The following is a 17,606-nucleotide window of genomic DNA, read 5'->3' on the forward strand; positions in this document are numbered from 1 at the left end:
CAGTATAGGTTGGGGAACGACCTGTTAGCAGTGTAGGGGAGAGGGACCTTGGGGTCCTAGTGGATGACAGGATGACCATGAGCCAACACTGTGCCCTTGTGGCCAAGAAGGCCAGTGGCATCCTGGGGTGTATTAGAAGGGGGGTGGTTAGTAGGTCGAGAGAGGTCCTCCTTCCCCTCTACTCTGCCCTGGTGAGACCACATCTGGAATATTGTGTCCAGTTCTGGGCCCCTCAGTTCAAGGACAGGGACCTGCTGGAGAGAGTCCAGCGCAGGGCAACTAAGATGATTAAGGGAGTGGAGCATCTCCCTTATGAGGAAAGACTGAGGGAGCTGGGTCTCTATAGTTTGGAGGAGACTGAGGGGTGACCTTATAAGTGTCTATAAATATATAAAGGGGGAGTGTCACGAGGATGGAGCCAGGCTCTACTCAGTGGTAAACAATGACAGGACAAGTGGTAATGGGTACAAACTGGAACACAAGAGGTTCCACTTAAACTTGAGAAGAAACTTCTTCTCAGTGAGGGTGACAGAACACTGGAACAGGCTGCCCAGGGAGGTTGTGGAGTCTCCTTTCCTGGAGACATTCAAAACCCGCCTGGACACATTCCTGTGTAACATTATCTAGGTGTTCCTGCTCCGGCAGGGGGATTGGACTAGATGATCTTTTGAGGTCCCTTCCAATCTCTACCATACTGTGACTCCTGTCAAACCACTTCACTGTTTAATTATAGTTACACTTTTACAAATAGAATCCCTATTTGATTATAGTAATCTCTGTGACTCCTGATATTCTTAACTTTCCTGATCATTTTCAGCAGTAAGTGCAGCTAATCCTCTTCTACGTTGATTGTAACTCTCTCCCCCAGCTATCATGGGAGTTTCAGTCATTACTCCCATTTTTCACACTAAACAGACTGCACTTTAATTTTCTGTATCTGTTATTTCTCCTAGATACTGAACACGACTAGGAAAATGTCAGTGGTATGCATAACTTGTGCAAAGGTAGCAAGACTCTTCCACTCATGCTGAACTCTGCACCACCCAGACAGATTTTGACTAGTCTCCATCAGCTGCTGTTCTGTTAATGCTGCCCCAGAAGACCCTGTCAGGACCTAGCTGAGTCTCTTTTAACCCACTTACTGTATCACCATATTTGTTCTTAAATCATACATTAGCGTCAGTCTGAGTACGCAGGCATCTGTATCCATAATATAAAACTATGTATAAACTTCCTTGTGTACCTCTTGAAAGTGAGACTGCATAGAGTGTAAGAAATGAAACTTAATCTTATGCCTAAATAGAGGAGAATGGTCAGTTTCATAAAGACTGCCACAGCAGTCAGACTGAGCTGCTGCCTACAAGTTCTCATCACAGCAATCAGATGGAAATAGCTGTCTTCTCTTTTAGAGAAAATACACTGCTTCTGCATAAAATACTTTTCTGTTCTCCATAAAATCAATATGGGTTATACATCTAGTAAAATTTAAAAAAATGTGTTACATGCCAGGGTATTTCGTTTTGCTAACAAAGCACTTGTCAACTCAGTTTAAATTTTTTTGAGAGCAGACAAGATCTTTACTATCTGTACCCTAAGATTCTACTCATCCTCCACTTTTTTGAAGAAAATATTATACTAATATCACATTAACACAACATACATTTTACTGATATAGAAACAGTATTAGCATAAATTACTGCAGCCTTCCTCCAGTAAAGGAACATGTGCAACAACAAATACATCTTTCACTGTCTTGAATTAAACTTCTTTTAGGGCTGCATTTCTAAACAAATGGGCCAATATGGTCCAGAAAATAAAGTCCTATCCACTGCTATTTCTTCAAAAGATGAAGAGTTCATTGCTTAATGATTTTTTTTTTTTTAATTTGGAAGTGTAAACAAGTATCTGCAAACTAGAAAAGCATTTTTCATATTATCAACTCACACTTCTTCAAAATACTTAAAAGTTTTCTTAGCTTTTATCCATTGTGTCCAAGACCTTCAGGATTTAAGTAATGCCTCTACTACCTGGAATTTTACAACACGCAATAAGGTTTTCTATAAATAGCACTTTCAAAATTCTTAAGAAACCAAAATATTTTTATGTAATTGTTGTTTCAGTTAAATGTCTCCTATCATCTTAGAACATTTTGGAATTACCTATCTTTACATCCAACAAAGATTCCATTCTTATGGCTGAGAAGACTTTCTTGGTGCATCTAACTCTAACAAAGCAGCACTTAAAAAATATATAAAACTAATCAAAACAGATTTTTATTACTACAATAGGTGTACCTTCTCTGCCTGAATGTAAGTGATCACTGCACAAGAAAAGCATGTAAATGAAGAAATTACCTAAGAACCAGCAGCTGACCAGTTTACCACCTTCTCAATCTAAATACATGATGTTCCATAGATCTTTGTCTTTTGTATGGATATAAAAATTACCATTTATGTTTTATGAATTACCAGCTACAAAACGTTCCATGTAGGTTTGGATGATTAGAAACTGCCAGAACCAAGCTACACATAAAATATATTTTATACATCTTTCTAATAATTTTATGTTCTCTTCGCAGGTATTTTTTTTAAAGTAAGATTTTATGATCAAAAAGAAAACATTTTTCTCATATACTTTAAGATACATCTATATCACATCTATACGTGTAACATTAAATCTCCTGTCTCTCTATTAAGAGGTGTTTGATCAAAAATCTAGCATTATAGAGAAAGGTTAACAGAAGCTACATATTTAGGAATCACCTTTAACACAATCTTACCTCCAACTGGGCATACTGAGTTAATACTAGAGAAATGGCTCTGATTCAAAAAAGCAATTAAGTGCATGTTTCATACAAAACATGTCAGGCATTCCTAAAGGACAACTGAACCAAACAAATTGATTTCAAAGAAGCCTTACAGTAGTTCCTTCAAATTATCTTTGTGTTCCCAACTCATTAAACTTCTCATAATGAATCATTACAATCATCTTCTGTTTTATTCAAATAAGCCTTATGTACTTTATCGTCTTTTCCTTTAAAATAAAAGAATGTGTTACTGTGATTTCTTTACATCACAGATCTCACATATTTCAAGACATTTTTAGCTTAAAAATAAGAAAAAATTCTACTTAGTTTTTCAGTAAAGCTTATTGTTGTGAAGCAACTGTACCACATCTGTTTTGTTTAGGCAGCTGAAACAAACAGATAAATGAAATAATCTTTCATAATAATTTTTACTTGCCATGACTTGGGCTCCCCAAAATGGAGGTAATTAATACTGTAGAGATCCATGTCTTCTGTGTGCCATGCAAATGTTGTTTTCCACATACCAAAATAAAGATATGGCGTATTTACACCTTCAATAGAAATTCCACATTCTTTGACAACATCCAATATTGTGTTAAGATGGGCAATATTCCATTCCTCAATACCCTGAAAAAGGTAAATAATAAACGTATTAATACATCAATAAGTAATGCAATTCTTCACTGAGACTCTTGTATATAGATGAACACCTGAACTAGCTCTTAAAAAGACTGTATATTAATACAAATGTGTAAGCATGTTAAAAGACAGCTGAAGTTACCAGAAAAGATTTCTCTTGACCTTAATAAGATTTACAGCAAGTTCTAACAGATGTTCAGAGCAGAGAACATAAAGAGTTCATATCTGCTCAACACTTAATAGAGATCAAACCTAACATTGATTGAAACAGCATACACAATAGAAGTAATAGCTGCAGACAAAAAACTTTGAGTTGACAGCTGGAAGCCACTAAGTTCTACTGGTCCTATCTATGCTTTTTAATTATTTACAGAGTAATACTAAATAGCATGAAAAATTGTTTTATAATTTACATGCATAAATTTACCATTTCTCTGAAAAGCATAGAAACTAAAACCATTATATCACTTCAGAGGTATTTCTAACCATAATTACATACTGCAGAAGAAATAAACCACAGAAGAAACCTACTTATTTCATGGGATTTCAGCTTTTTCTTACATTATTGCCCATACAATTTGTACATTAAAAGCCATTCAGAAAGCCATAGGTGTAGATTTTCTTGTATTTCATATTCATCCACAGAGTGCAATTCTAATTTCAGGTAATACAGCACGTAACAAAGATCAAAGCTACAAAACTGAGGAGAAAAAGATTAGACTTCATTACAACAACAATTATTAGTACCTCCAGGGAAGACATTAGCTGGTGCCTCAACAGTCAGAAAAAAAAAGAAATATTATCTGAACTGTTACAAAATAAATGCAGGGAAGTTTCTTTATCAGGAAGACAGCCCTTAAACATGTCCTTAATTGTAAACTGTTCCACAACCCCATCACTGGACTCTCTACAGTTCTGGGAATCTTACTCAACTTTGAGAACAAATAGATGGCAGACTGCAATCCTGATGCAGCTGCTTAAGAGACATCTTGACATTCAGTAGTTGGGCCAGTAGTGAAGTAAAAATATAGGTTAAAGCAAGAAGTAATGACCATTTATTACTCACAGTTTTCATTTTCCTTGGTTTTGATTTTCATGTATGCAGCAACTATAATCGATACACAAAATCATAACTTCTGTATGAATCCTGCCTGATCAATTTGGTAGCCTTCTATGATGGGGCTACAGAACTGATGGACAGGGGTAGAGCAGTTGATGTCATCTACCTGGACTTGTGTAAAGCGTTCAACACTGTCCCACACGACATCCTTGTCTCTAAATTGGAGAGACATCAATTTGATGGATGGACCATTCAGTGGATAAAGAACTGGCTGGATGGCCGCACACAAAGAGTTGTGGTCAATGGCTCAATGTCCGGCTGGAGACCAGTAACGAGTGGCGTCCCTCAGGGATCGGTGCTGGGACCGGTCTTGTTCAACATCTTTGTTGCTGACATGGACAGTGGGATTGAGTGCGCCCTCAGCATGTTTGCCGATGACACCAAGCTGTGTGGTTCGGTTGATATGCTGGAGGGAAGGAATGCCATCCAGAGGGACCTTGACATGCTTGTGAGTTGGGCTGATGCCAACCTCATGATGTTTAACCATGACAAGTGCAAGGTCCTGCACCTGGGTCAGAGCAATCCCAGGCACAGCTACAGGGTGGGCAAAGAAGAGATTCAGAGCAGCCCTGCAGAGAAAGACCTGGGGGTGTTGGTTGATGAGAAAATGTACATGAGCTGGCAGTGTGCGCCTGCAGCCCAGAAAGCCAACCATATCCTGGGCTGCATCGAAAGGAGCGTGGCCAGCAGGTCGAAGGAGGTGATCCTGCCCCTCTACTCTGCTCTTATGAGACCTCACCTGGAGTATTGTGTGCAGTTCTGGTGTCCTCAGCATAAAAAGGACATGGAACTGTTGGAACAAGTCCAGAGAAGGGCCACGAGGATGATCAGGGGACTGGAGCACCTCCTGTATGAAGACAGGCTGAGAAAGTTGGGGCTGTTCAGCCTGGAGAAGAGAAGGCTGCGTGGAGACCTCATAGCAGCCTTCCAGTACCTGAAGGGGGCCTATAGGGATGCTGGGGAGGGACTCTTCATTAGAGACTGTAGTGACAGGACAAGGGGTAATGTGTTAAAACTTAAACAGGGGAAGTTTAGATTGGATATAAGGAGGAAATTCTTTCCTGTTAGGGTGATGAGGCACTGGAACGGGTTGCCCAGGGAGGTTGTGAATGCTCCATCCCTGGCAGTGTTCAGGACCAGCTTGCATGAGGCCTTGGGTGATATGGTTTAGTGTGAGATGTCCCTGCCCATGGCAGGGGGGTTGGAACTAGATGATCGTAAGGTCCTTTCCTACCCTAACCACTCTATGGTTCTAAGTTCAACCTTCTCAATGAACATGCACTTCTGACTGCCTGCTATGGTTATTTCACATGCTAAGAAAAACCATCTGTAAATTATCTGTGACTTTTAGAAAGGAGTGAATGAGTTTTACAGAATTAGTTTATTCCTAACAGCAATTTTTGTTCTTTTTTTAAAATTGAAGAAATTTAATATGATGATCTTTATCACAGAAAAAAACCTAAACACTGAAATGAACTCAAGTAATAGATGCTGGTAAAATTTACACCTTTCAAATCTAAAAATCCTAATCATCAGCAAGGGAGACCTATAAAATATAGAATTTGAATACCCAATTTTAACTAATTATTCCTCAAATTAATTTGTAGATTTTATTTTTTAAAATCACATAACATTTATCTTTGCACACAAATAGTGCAGTCAATTTGGAGAAACAAATTAATACAGCAAAATAGAAGGAATTATTCAACCCTGTAGGCACAGATGCACATTCAGTGTTAGAAGACAGCAATACAACAGATTCAAATTAATTGTTAATCTAGGCAGCACACTCTTGGACAGTGAGTAAGCACACAAACAGTATAAACAGAGCAACACTCCCCCAGAATACCCTTCCAGCATGCAGCAATTTACAGACTGAAGGTTTCTCCAGACAGAGGTGTTACCCTTCTGCTTTACATACCCTGGGGGCTTTTTTCCAATTTATTCATCCAGTCACCTCCTTTAATCCATGTGAATTTTTAGCAACTGTAACATCCTGAAATTTTACTCTTCTCTTACTAAAAATTGACAATTTTTTTTTTTTTTAAACACCACATCTCACCTTTTCACATTCTGTGAGTCAAGTCACAACTAGTCACCAAGAAAGCTGCCACTGGTTTGTCCCTGAACCAAAAGTAAATTCTCCCATGCAGAACAATCCTAGGAGAAAATGGTTTTACAGTACTAAACATAACAAATACACAAACCACAACCTCTACACTCTAGATGCATAACCTATTTCCAATTCCTAGAGGCTATTTTGGACAAGTAGTCTTAGCTCAAAAGGAAATATTCTATGAAACATACTGAAATGCCAAAATCAGACTGATTCATTTCCTAGAATCCCTGAGCGTAAAAAAAAAAAAACACACACACAAACAAAACCAATTAGTTTTATATTTATGCCTAAACTGTTAAAAGTAATTATTACAAATCAGTACTAAAGCTGTTACTTTCTCTCACAAGCATATGGGGGTTTAATATTCCAAAACATTAAGTAAAATTCTTACATGAATTGTAAACTAAAATAGTAATTCTAACTTTTCCAATAGCTATACAACTGTTTTTAAACTTTACAGTTACAATGCACACTGAAAAGATCACAGGAACTGTAAAAGAGCAGTTTAATAGGTCAATATGTAACAATACTTTCCAGAATGCAAGTACATCTTAGCAGAATATGTTATATTTAATAACCATTATTACAACATCAGTACAAATATTACTTGACCATGATGTGTAGCTGGTAGCTTCTCACAAAAAGCCATTTAGACATTATAATCTCTTCAATGTTATAAAAATACAAAATATTTATACTGCTCAGAATATCAGAATAATATCAGAATACTGTAATAACTTCAAGGGAAAGCGTAAAGGAAGTATTTCTAGTATATCCACATTTTTCATGGCAAATTCTTCAAAGAATACCTGTCATCTTTGACAACTGTACCACACAATCCTTCAACAGGAAAAAAAGCTGGAAAATAACATTTTTCTTTCTTTACTTGAACAGAGGAATACAAGCTTGAAACATCTTACCATCTATGGTCATTGCTATGCAAATGAGACTTACCTTGTATTTCTTCAGAGAAACATTGTAGTTTATAAAGAAAACCATTATTCAAATCTTCACTAATACTGTAGGTGACTCAAACTTACCGTAAATTACCATCAATACTTTTTTTAACTTTGAACAAGCTTTTAATGCAATGTGAAGATAAAATGAGACACTTCACAAGCCATGATCAAATATCTGAACATGTGCACAGTTTAGAAGCTGACCCATTCTTCTCATAAAGACACAAAAGAAAAATGTAGCCTTCAGTATACCAGTAAAAAGTAAAGCTCAAGGTTTAAGCAGGGACCTCTTTGCAGATAAGAATAAAATAGGCTCTAAATGAAATTATTTTTTATTCATTTCCTTTTACTAAAATACTTACAATACTGACACAACACTATCCCTTGCACTTTACAAATAGGCCAACAGTGGAGTGTATTCTATATTTATAATCATGATTTATGTATGTATTCATTAGTATACACAATACTTTATCAGTGTTTAATTTTTTCTGTGATTATCTCATGGACACATTTCAATATTAACCTGGCAAACAACACATCTGTTCTACAACTAGAATCAAAAAGTCCCTAGGGCTGACTGTAACAACTCAAATAATAAAGAGGAGTAAAAAAACTAATCAAGAGATTGTGAAAAGGAGTAGGAGAAACATAGAAAGTTGTGCTTGGTCACCCACTCCTCTCTACACACCAATGAATATAATAAAAACATTTGCAGGTTTTTATTACATCCTCAAAGTGCATAAAACACAGAGAGTAAAATGCTATGAACAAAACCTCTGCACCATAAACACACAGATTAAGAGATACAAACTATTACCATAATTTGATCTGCTTTTTAATTTTCAGCATCCTTTCAGATATAGCCACTGCTACGCAGTAGCTTTTGTAGGGTACAGAGAAAGACAGAAACAATTACACTCTCTTTGGAAATGCACACTAGAACCAAATATGTAAATGAAGGAATGCTCACACTGATCTCAACTATGAGAAGATCATAGGGAAAGGATGTATCACATAGAAACACAGAATCATAGAATCATTTAGTTTGGAAAAGAAGCTTAAGATCACTGAGTCTGACTGTTAACCTAGCACTGCCAAGTCCACCACTAAATCAGGTGCCTAAGCGTCACATCTACGTATCTTTTAAATATGCCCAGAGATGGGGACTCAACCACTTCCCTGGGCAGCCTGTTCTAATCCTTGACAACCCTTTCAGTGACAACATTTTCCCTAATATCCAATCTAAGCCAGCCCCGGTGCAACTTGAGGCCATTCTCTCTTGTCCTGTCATTTGGGAGAACAACACCCCCCTTGCTACAATCTCCTTTCAGGTTGTTGCAGAGAACAGTTAGGTCTCCCCTAAGCCTCCTTTTCTTCAGGCTGAACAACCCCAGTTCCCTCAGCCAGTCCTCACCAGACTTGTTCTCCAGATCCTTCACCGGCTTTGCTGTTCTTCTTTGGATATGCTCCAGTACCTCAGTTCCTAAAACTGACCACAGTATTTGAGATATAAACCCACCAGTGCCAGTACACGGGAATGATCACTGCCCTGGCCCTGCTGGCCACACAATTGCTGATACAAGCCACGATGCCATTGGCCTTCTTGGCTGCCTGGGCACAAGGTGGCTCATGTTCACCTCTGTCAGTCAGCACCCCCAGGTTCTTTTCCACGAAGCAGCTTTCCAGCCACTCTTCCCCAAGCCTGGAGCATTGCATGGGGTTGTTGTGACCCAAGTACTGGACCCAGCATTTTGCCTTGTTGAACCTCATATCATTGGCCACAGCCCATTGATCCAACCTGTCCAGATCCCTCTGCAGCCTTCTTATCCTTCAGGTGATCAACATTCCCACCCAAATTGCTGTCATATGCAAACACCCAATCCCCTCGTCCAGATTACTAGTAAAGATATTAATGAGACCTGGCCCCAGTTCTGAGCCCTACAGCTCAGAAACACCACTTGGGACCAGCCAACAGCTGGATTTAACTCGATTCACCGCCACATATTGGGCTCAGACATATAGCCAGATTTTTACCCAGCAAAGAACAGACACATCCAAGCCATAAGCAGCCAGTGTTTCCAGGAAAATGCTGTGGGAAACCATGCCAAGGGCATTACTAAAGCCTAGGTAGACAACATCCACTGCCTTTCCCTCATCCATGCAGAACTTCCTACATTAAAAAAAAAAAAAAAAAAGTAAATAAATAGAGTTCATGTCCCTTCATAAAGCTATGTACAACTGTACATCCTTGTCCTGGGTTCAGCTGTAGCAGTTATTTTTCTCCTTCTTAATAGCTGGTGTAGTGCTGCATTTTTGATTTTGGCCTGAGACCAATGCTGATAACACACCAATGTTTTAGTTGTTGCTCAGCAGTTCTTACCCCGATCGAGGACTTTTCAGTCTCTCATGCTTTGTCAGCGAGGAGGGGTACAGGAACCCAGGAGGAAGCAGAGACAGGCCACCTGACCCAAACTAGCCAAAGGGGTATTCCATACTACAGAACATCATGCCCAGTATATAAACTGGGAGGAGTTACTCAGAAGGCCCAGATCACTGCTCAGGTAGGGCTGGGTATTGGTTGGCAGATGGTGAGCAATTGTATTGTGCATCACTTGTGTTTATTGTTTTTTCCCTTTCCTTTTAGTTTTATATTCTCTTCCATTTTTATTTCCCTTATCATTATTATTATTGGTGGCAGCAGTAGTGATCTGTGTTATACCTTAGTTACTGGACTGTTCTTATCTCAACCTGTGGGAGTCGCATCCTTTTGATTCTCTTCCCCATCCCTCTGGGAGCAGGGCGGGGGAAGAGGAGGAAGTGAGCGAGAGGCTGCATGGTTCTGAGCTACTGGCTGCGCTTAAACCATGACAGCTTTGTGGTTTGTTGTTCCCTAGCTTGGTCTCAGGTGCCAAAAGTCATGCTATCCTCATTTCCCTCTTCCCTTTTTATGGGTGCTGAGCCATCTTGTGTAGGTCATGCTTTGCCAAGAAAGGCTGGACCAACTGATCCTTGAGGTCCCTACCAGCTTTCTTGGACCCCTCTTTCCTCCAGGGCCTTATCCCATCGGACTCTTCCAAGCTCTGAAGAGTCCAAAGTCTGCTCTCCTGAAAACCAGGGCTGTAGTCCTGCTTTCTGTCTTGACACCTCTTCTTAAGACCCTAAACCCCACTATTCATGGTCACCACAGCCAAGGCTGCCTTCAATCTTCAAATCTACAACAAGCCCTTCCTGGAGTATGAGGTCCAGAAGACAGCTTTGCTCAGGAATTTCTCAGTGAAGCTCCCCAGAGTCTTCAATTGCTTATGCTTGCTACTCTCCTGTAGCCTGTAGTTAAGGTACAACTCAGATGCCATCCCTAACTCACTTCATAGTGAAATACAAACTCTGGATATACTGCTTTAAAGTGCTGCTTTAAAAATCAAGTTAGCTACTCTACCAAGGGATACAGCAGGAAATTCGAGTGTATCTGTCTTAAGGGTTAATATTACATTAGAGTTGTACCTACTATGTAGCAAAAATAACCAAATGTTAGCCTACAAACACCACTGAATCCACCAGTCTTATATTACTAATCAGATAATTCACCACATTTTAAGACATGGGAGAAGGCAGGGATTAGGAACTGTCTCACCACAAGAAATAAAGAGAAGGAAAAGGGAAGTAAAGTGATGCAAAGAAAGGAGCTGAAGAACAGTGGTGAAAGAGGCAAGACAATATTTTCAAGTGCTTTTTTCAACTTTAGCTTTTCTCTACTGAATAGCAAATGCCTTTGATAGCACTAAAGTCGAATGTGTTTTATGACCCATTATAAACATCAGATCAGTTACTTTTCTTTGGAACTTCATTTGAAACCAGGAAGATTTTCTCCATTCCCTAGCTGCTAGATCAGTCCAGGTAGGGGTTTCAAATGTCCTTCCCATCTGTTCATAAAAATAAAATTTCAAACCAATTAAAAAAGAAAAAAAAACAACAAAAAAAAAACACTACACAGGCTGTCACGGTTACTGTTATAGCTGAACCCAGGACACAGCGAAACAAAAGAGAAGATAAAAAAAGAAAAAAAAAAAAGAGAGGTGGCAAACCAAAAAGTTAAATTGAGCTCCTTGTATCTCATACAAGGAAACAATTTGTGGCTTTGGTAATTGGTGGCTCGATATGAACAACAGCTGGGAATGCCATGGAAGAAGAAGGCCTAACAGTAGTTCACCAGAACAGAGACTGTACAGAAGTAGATGAATCACACTCTTCAATTTACTCACAGGTACAACTGACAGTTAATAAAGAGTTAATAAAGTTATCATATCAGAAAAAAAAATAACACTCTTCCTTCCCCTTCCTCACAGGAATGGTAATCTTTTTCACAACCATTCCACAGGCTAGTCATTTGCAGTCTAAGATGGCTCAAGTTGGCATTACATTGATGCTAACTCAGAAAGACACCTGTCTTGAAATTACATAATTAAAAAAATAATCACTTCTCAATTAAACTTACTCAACAATCACAACTATTAGGTGTAAAAATCCATTCATGAGTCAGTTTTTAAACTCTAGCTAATGAGACTATATATAGGTGCTTTATTATTGACATTATAAACTCTTTCAGGAATGTTAATTTTCACTCAAGTCCAGGTGACCTTATAGCAACAGAAAGATATAACCTTGAACATATATCTAATAATGTTTATAATCTCAATATAAATAATGATCCTTTAAATCTGTTCCTTAGTGCACTGCTTTTTCTTGAGTCACCTACCTTGTCATTCTCCTACAAAGCACTGTAATTAAATGTAACAGCAATTAAAATACGTAGAGCACTGAGTAATATTTCAAGCAAACATTCAACTATCTTAGATTTATTTTCTATAAAGCTCTATACAGTCTACAGAACATTTGTTCTGATAGGTTATTTCCTTATTCATAAAGAACCAGTGTTCAAAACTGTCAAATAACCATAAATACATTCTAAATACACAACAGAAATTCTGAAATAATCCAAATATGATGAGGCTAACTTCTAAATCATTGATAGCAGCTGTCAAGCTTTAAAGCATGCATTTAGCTTCATGGGTTTTGTTTCTGTTGTTTGATTTTTGGTTTTGGGTTGTTTTTTTTTCTTTTTTTGCTGTTCCAGATGATATTAGACAGTAACTTTGTCCCATATTCCAAACCCCCAGCATCTGTCATACTCTTATCTAAAAAAACAAACACTGCTACATGATCAATGATTTCTCTGGCACAATGCCACTGTGCTGGATTCACAAATAATATCGTTTCTTAAATAATATAAATAGTAAAAAGTAAGGCTTCATCATGCTTCAGACACAGATGCCTCAATGCAAAACTGAACATCACCATGTGGGAAAGAATACATACTTGGTAAACTTTTAACCTAAAGCATAAGGACTTGCAGCACAGCAGCATTTCTCACTAATTTTGATAGCCTAAGTACATGTACACATCACAGTTTCACTAAGTTCCTGGTGGTTTTCTATGTGGAATTCTGCCAGGTATTTCCGTTTCCGTGTTAAATGCAACATCTGTAACACACTGTTTTCTATCAAATGCATCTTGGAAAAAAAAACAATCATTTGATTTTATCACAAACAGGCTATGACAACAAATTAATCCCACCATGCCCTTTCTGCTGTATGTTGCCCAAAACAGAGAGATTGTGCTCATCTCCTTTCCCGGAATAATGACAATCCTGAAGGTAACTGAATGCAGACCTAAGGATAACCACTAACTCGAAACAGTGTAAAAGATCTTTTCTTAGCACAATCTTCACGCGTGAAGACACGGGAAGTATTGGTTGTGCAAGTGCACCATCTGCTGGCCAAAAATTAACTTCGGCAAAAATACTCTAAGAAAAAATACTTCCATCAGCATCATTCTCATACCCAGTTTGGTACCAGGGATTTTTCCCTTTTTTGTTCCTCTGAACCCCACTGGGCTGCTACATTAACTGGGCAGTCTGTTTACACACTTTCCTTTCTATTCCTTTCACTGATATTTCTCCTTTATTGTTTATTTTTAAATAACACCCAATCATAGGTATTCAGGGGTTCTTTATTCTTTTACCTTTTTCTCACCCACTACTTTATTTCCCACTCCCTGCAACTTTCAGTGCTTCCTTTGTCTCCTCTTCCTAGACACATAACACCTGAGTTAGAATTACTGAATTCTGCTCTTCCCACTTCACTTGCTGCTTCCTCAGCCTCCCAGTCTAATGACAGACCAATCCTATGAGAAGGAAATCTCTGAGCTTCTCTTTGACCAGTCAATACTTCAAAATTCGATATTACTGCATTCTCTTTTCTTTGGAATTATTGCTCATGCAACAGTAACTTTAAGAAACTAAAAGCCAAAGAAAACAATCAAAGTACACATTTCTAAAATGCTACACCAGAAGGCATTATCTGCCAACATTAAATAAGAAAAAAAGTATCAGAGAAGAAAAAAAGTATCAGAGAAGAAAAAAGGCAGCTTCAATTTCTTGTAAAAAAATCTGCTTTTCCTGTGCCCCATTTCTGATCTCCACAAAGCAACACTGAAGTAGAATGTCTCTTCACCACAGCACTCCAAAATCTTGTTATTTCCCATTATCATTTTTATACAACTATTTGGACACACAACAGAATTAGGACTTTCTGCTTTCTCTAACAATAGACAGCTGGACATTCATAACTATCTTTCAATGACCATGTAACGTAGTGCAAAAATTGAATTGCCTTAAGCCATACTGGCTGACCATGTTTATCTTTGGACAGAGTCTTCAAGTACTTTATCTTCTGTGAAGAAATATGAAACGCTAGCCGAGCCTCAGACCATCTGCCAAAGTGAAATTCTGACTTTTTTTTTTTTTAAATGACTGCAGAAGGCAGTTACATAGAACAGGAAGTAACTCAAGAACTCCATGATAGATTATTCTGCAGAAAATTTTGCCCTGTATTTTTAAAAAAAAAAAAACAAATCTTTTTTTTAAATCCTAACATTTCTTCTCTTGGTCTCATTACTTAAATAATCCCTTCAAAATTTAGTTCCCATAGCTGCTTACATAGTGTAATTGGTATCAATGGATATTCTCTAATTCAATGGATAACATAGATCTGTGTTAAGAATCCCTTCTTATCTATGGAGATCTTGGCACATGACCAGCAAAAATAACTTGCTTAGGAAGTTTCCATGCCATCTATTTTAATTCAGAACACATTTCCAGGAAATTGGTGGCATTCCAAGAATGTAGAAAGCACAATGAACAATCTTTCTTAGTGAAAGAAAGAAATTAAGTACTTTATATTTTAATTTTAAATTAAAAGTTACTTAAAATATGACTCAATTTCTACAGAGGTAAACAAGCAGCATACTAAAATGTTAATAAATAAGAAGGAATCTCAAAGTTCTGGAGAGTTCAAACTGAAGAAAGGGAAGAGTATTATGACTGGGGAGTCATATGATCAGTAACAGTAGCAATATCCTACTAAGGACAGAACTGCTTGACTCTTGCAGATGTAAAGTTAATTTGAACCTTGCTTGGAGTCTTTAAAGTGAGTAACATTAAGATTTCAAAGGAAATAGAGATTCTCTGTCACAAAGCAAGAATGTAACTTCTAAGTGCAGTACCCTTAAAAAAAGGGCTGGAAGAGATAAACTTCATAAAAAGCTAAGCATACTTCATCATAAATGCTCCCATTGATATCTGCTCCATAAATTGGTGCCACAAAAGTCAAGTTCCTCCAGTATTTACGCTCCAGATCTTCATAATCTACATATCCTGGGGTGCAGTATCTGCAGAGGAAGAGGTAAGCAAAGGTTCAGCATAGTCTTCCAAAAACCACCTTCACAAAGGAATATGCTTCTGACCCTGCAAACTGAATTCTAAGAGATTGCTTTATATAAATAATGTATATTTTATATAATATATATTTCATATATATTATATATATACATATAAACAGGGGAACTGGTAGTTGTCCTGAATTCTTAGTTTCATTATTCACCATAGTATGTAACCTCATGACAAATATATATAACCTGACAGCTACAGTAACTGAAGTCATACACCTACTCATGAAATACTTCCTTTAGCCTCGAAGAGCTAAACAGCACATCTACAGACTGTGCTCAGGCTGAGGCCCTCCCTTTTGTTTCTCTTCAATGAAAAAGGCACACACAGAAAAGCCACTTCATTGACAAGTATTTATTATTTACCTGCCTCACTACCAACTCTGCAAACATAGTAATAGGTCCTGCAAAAGCCTGTCTCAGAACAACTTAAGTGTGCTAATTCTGCCTGTCATTGAGCACCACACTTTTAATAGCATGAATACAACTATATATATACTTTTGGAAGGTTATTCAAGCCTCTTGTACAAACTTGTGGGAATACAACACAAGCACAGTACCACAGAAAACATCCATCAAATAGCTTTTGCCTTAGGATTCTTTGTCAGGCCTCTATTCCCCCGTATTTAGGTCTTCAGAAAAGAAAATCTGCTCCCCATTACTGCAACTGTGAAGTAATGTTTCACATTAGCACTGCCAACTTAATACATACACCTCAACTCCTGGGAAAAAAAAAAAAATCCATACATGCAAGAATTAAGTAGACCGGGTACATTTACATCATGAAGCAACACAGAACAGACAAGCAAGTTAGCAAAACATCTTAACTAAAGCAATCTCAGCAATGGAGCTGCTTCAATAATTTATCATGAGGCTCCAGAAAACAGGTTTTGGCACTGAGTATTATGGATACATAAACTCAGTATTGTAACAGAAGTAGCTTGATTACAGGATGCAGGTATGCCCGTATTTTCCAGAGGTCAAGGTGAAGAAGCACCTTGGTTCAATGCTGAACTGCAAATGCAACAAAGTAAATGCATAAATTAAAAGATGCAATGCATTAGACTAGGCACACACAATCCTTTTAACAGCAACTATGATTTAACTCAGATATTCATGGCCTTTCTCTTTCCAAAAGAATATGATCACAACACTGAAGAATAGTCTTCTGCATTAAAGAACAAAATTATTTTTATGGTAAAATAGGGGCTTTCAGCTACTTAATAGTTTAAGAAATATAGACTGCATTAAGTGTCACAAGAGGTTGCATGATATTTTTTCAATAATAGATTAATATTTAGAAAGACATACAGCTAGTAATAGATAAAAGCCCTCGCAACTGTTCTTAAATTCACTGCTGTAATGAAGGTGTAAATTGATTTCAGCAAAAAAAGATGAAAACTTTCTGAAAAAAAAAAAAAATCAAAAACAAAAAACACAGAAACACTTCCAAAATAATGATAAACATATAATGAACTTAACTAACATGATGATACATATTAAAACCTTCACAGCATTTTTGCATTATGAAACTATTTTAAGAAATTAGTGTTTCTCATGGGTTAATCAAATGGAAACTTTAAGCATATATTAGTAGGTATCAGAAAATTACATCAGATACCTGACAGGTTTTATATTATTACTGAACAAGTAATTCTAAGAATTATAAAATAGGTTCCCATTCCTACTTACCAGAGGAAGAAAACTGTAAGCGTGATAACCTCAAGTTTTCATAAGGAATATAGGGGCAGAAACATACCAATCCTTTTTAACTGAAAAAAGGAGATCAGTTTTGTACTTTTACTAGGCCATGGATATTATGAAACATTTGCTGAGGAGCCTCTTTAAAAGGAATTCATGTCCTAGTTTTTCCTGATCTTGATAACAGCTTCTCTTCTTACCAATTAAGTTATTTAACTTATGAGAGAAACTTTCCTTTAAACTGGAGCAGTGTTACCTTCCCTCATCATATTCAAGTATCTTTTCTCTATAGGATCTTTTGATTCACCTTCCAGAAACTACTTCTGGAAAATACTGAAGCAGAATTTATTCTTTATGTGGCCAAAAGGAATGGAGAAGAATTTATTCTATCCATCTTGCCATAGTCAGAACATAGAC

At 37.5% G+C, this 17,606-nt stretch overlaps 1 protein-coding gene across 5 annotated transcripts in view; it reads right to left on the reverse strand.

Moving 5' to 3' along the window:
* Positions 1–17,606, reverse strand: part of KDM4C (lysine demethylase 4C) — a 267,977-nt gene that overhangs the window by 230,833 nt on the left and 19,538 nt on the right. For 2 of the 5 annotated variants that reach the window (XM_061473107.1, XM_061473109.1), the window contains exons 4-5: positions 15,317–15,431; positions 3,162–3,433 (exon numbers count right to left, since the gene is read on the reverse strand). In XM_061473107.1, the coding sequence (XP_061329091.1) occupies positions 3,185–3,433; positions 15,317–15,431 (364 nt within the window). In that variant the 3' untranslated portion in view covers positions 3,162–3,184. Of the gene's footprint in view, positions 1–3,161; positions 3,434–15,316; positions 15,432–17,606 lie in introns of those variants that run through there. The other 3 variants (XR_009746883.1, XM_061473110.1, XM_061473111.1) reach the window with 2 other exon arrangements.

This window comes from Pezoporus flaviventris, unplaced genomic scaffold, assembly GCF_033815535.1.
Source record: "Pezoporus flaviventris isolate CSIRO_AGI_PZ_B2104156 unplaced genomic scaffold, CSIRO_AGI_Pfla_v1 ptg000076l, whole genome shotgun sequence".
Taxonomy (NCBI): Eukaryota; Metazoa; Chordata; class Aves; order Psittaciformes; family Psittacidae; genus Pezoporus; species Pezoporus flaviventris.